This window comes from Teleopsis dalmanni, unplaced genomic scaffold, assembly GCF_002237135.1.
Source record: "Teleopsis dalmanni isolate 2A unplaced genomic scaffold, ASM223713v2 unscaffolded_contig_3093, whole genome shotgun sequence".
In the NCBI taxonomy this organism is placed as follows: domain Eukaryota; kingdom Metazoa; phylum Arthropoda; class Insecta; order Diptera; family Diopsidae; genus Teleopsis; species Teleopsis dalmanni.
Genome location: NW_024034475.1, coordinates 1 through 2,599, shown reverse-complemented (window position 1 = coordinate 2,599; position 2,599 = coordinate 1). Strand labels below are relative to the sequence as shown.

The window sequence follows — 2,599 nt, the reverse complement described above, 5'->3', positions numbered from 1 at the left end:
TGCTGCCGCATTAGTCATGATGCGGCGTGAGGAAGCTGATAAGCGTGGTTTGAAACCAAGAATGAAAGTGGTGGATTGGGCTGTTGCAGGGTGTGAAGCAGCAATAATGGGCTTTGGACCCGCACCTGCGACTCGTCGTTTAATGGAAAAACTCAACATGGATGTAAAGGATGTTGATCTTATCGAACTAAATGAGGCGTTTGCTGCACAAGCTATTGCAGTCATGAATGATTTATCGTTAGACAGTACTCGAGTCAATGTTAATGGCGGTGCGATAGCGTTAGGTCATCCAGTTGGCGCAAGTGGAGCAATTTTACCCGTTAAATTAATGTACGAAATGGAACGCCGACAAGTGGCTACAGGCTTAGTTACGATGTGTATCGGTGGTGGTCAAGGGATATCAATGTTGTTCGAAAAAGAATAAGAAAAACGGCAAGCAGAAAGCCCGACGTGGGGCGTCGGGCTGTTGCTGAAGTAATAACAACAGGTATTGGTCACTTATTGCGAAGAGCCAATCCTGTTTCACTGCAACATGAGGATCTTATCTATGTTTTCTACAAATGCAAAGTTAGATTATGCCGCTCAGGGTAAAAAAACGAATGCCAAGATATATCGTAATCTGATGCCATTACTGATCTTGGCTTATATTATTAGTTTTATTGATCGTACTAATATAGGAATGGCAAAGCATGCCATGTCGATTGATCTTGGTTGTCCGCACGGCTTTTTTTTTTTTTTTGTTGTATATTTGGTTGATGGCGCCTGGATTATTATCTTTTGACCTATTGATTCTTGAGATCCAGCAATCCTTATTATGGAAAAGTCGGTGCGCGTTTTTGGATACGGGATCATGATCACATGGGGGTTATTTATCTGCGCAATGGCATTTGTGAATGGGCCAACCTCGTTTTATATTTTACGTTTTTATTTCTCGGGCGGCTGAAGCGGGTTTCATACAGGGTTATTTGTATATGACTTATTGGTTTAGCCAAGAAGAGCGCGCTTAAGCCACAGGGTTATTCTTTATTAAGGCGTCTTGTTTGCCAATATTATTGGTGCGCCATTGAGCGGTTGCGCTGGTATGGACGGTTTATTCGGTGTTCCATGGCTGGCAATGGATGTTTGTGATTGAAGGTTTACCGGCCGTTATTCTGGCTTTTGTGGTTTGGTTTGTGTTACCTAATAAACCTGAAGATGCAAAATGGTTGGATGAAGATGACCGTAATTACATCAAATATAAGCAAGAACAAGATAAAAATAGTATTAGTGTAAGTAATAATAAGTTCTCGTTGATTGCTGCATTCAAAAATAAAGCTTTTATGATGATTGTGGCAATTTATTTTACTCACCATTCCTCTGTTACGGATAAGTTCTTCTCTTACGACGATATTGGCGAATATGGCAAGCTAACACATTCCAATTGGTTTATACAAGCAATTCCGTGGATCTTCGCAGCGATTGGGGCATCTTTGTTGCTAGAAAAGCAATCCAACGTCGCTCATCGCGTATTTGATTTCAGGTTATGGCAGTGATGGCTATTGGTTTAGTGATTGGGGCGATGGGGGGCCTGTTGTCGGTTAATGGTTTTTGCTTAACTGCTTTATGTTTTGTTGGTTTCAAATCGATATTTCTCCTTCCCTCCGACTTTAATGAGCCGGCAAGTATGTTAGCCGGAAGTTTGGCATTACTGAATTGCTTAGGAATTATTTGGGGGTCCTTGGCCGTTTATTTCTTGGTTTTTTCGAAGACTATACGGGACTGCGACGTCTGGACTATGGTTTCGGTGTTGGGCTTGCTCGTGATAGGAACTTTATTGCATCCGCGTGAATACCATGGGATGGCGAAAGTCCAAACAACGGAAGTATCAATCATTAGAGGCAAAGTATTTCAATATCGCCATTTAAATAGGAAGGTCTGCATGAAAATTGTTATCGCACTTGATTCCTTTAAAGGAAGTTGTTCTGCTCAGCTGGCATGTCAAGCTGTTGCCGAGGGTTTCGAGCGTGTATCCTCCGAATTGGATGTGACGTTATTACCCATATCTGACGGTGGAGAAGGTTTGTTGGAGTCACTAGAGAATAGCTCCGTATTATCTGGTGTAACGCCTTACATATTTAATTGTACTGGACCTTATGGCAGTCAAGTTGATGCACGGCTCTTAGTATTAGAAGGAAAAACAGCCTTTATCGAAATGGCTCAATGTTGTGGCTTAGAGCTTGTTCAACGAGATGATCGTCAAGTGGAAAAAGCATCAACATATGGCTTGGGAGAAATGGTAAAACATGCTCTTGATTTAGGCTGTAACCGTATTGTGATTGGCATAGGAGGAAGTGCAACAAATGATGGCGGTGCGGGTTTCGCTCAAGCACTCGGTGCAGAGTTTTACGATGAAAACCAACAACTGATTGACTCTCCAATCTGTGGTGAAAAATTGATTGATATCGCTAAGATTAATTTGGATAAATTCGATCAGCGCACCGCTAATGTCGAATTTAATGTATCTTGTGATGTCGAAAACCCATTATTAGGAAAAAATGGTGCAACCTATATTTATGGCCCTCAAAAAGGGGGTGATAAAGCGACGTTAGATAAACTTGAA

At 41.7% G+C, this 2,599-nt stretch overlaps 2 protein-coding genes across 2 annotated transcripts in view; both read left to right on the top strand.

Moving 5' to 3' along the window:
- LOC119664963 (estradiol 17-beta-dehydrogenase 8-like) overlaps positions 1-20 on the top strand; it is a 2,011-nt gene extending 1,991 nt beyond the window's left edge. Inside the window, exon 2 of the mRNA XM_038074305.1 lies at positions 15-20. Coding sequence (XP_037930233.1) covers positions 15-20 — 6 coding nt within the window. The remainder of the gene's footprint in view (positions 1-14) is intronic.
- On the top strand, positions 20-424 carry LOC119664962 (acetyl-CoA acetyltransferase-like). Its single transcript, XM_038074304.1, has one exon. The coding sequence runs from the start codon at positions 20-22 to the stop codon at positions 422-424; it is 405 nt and encodes a 134-aa protein (XP_037930232.1).
- Positions 425-2,599: the final 2,175 nt, after the last annotated feature.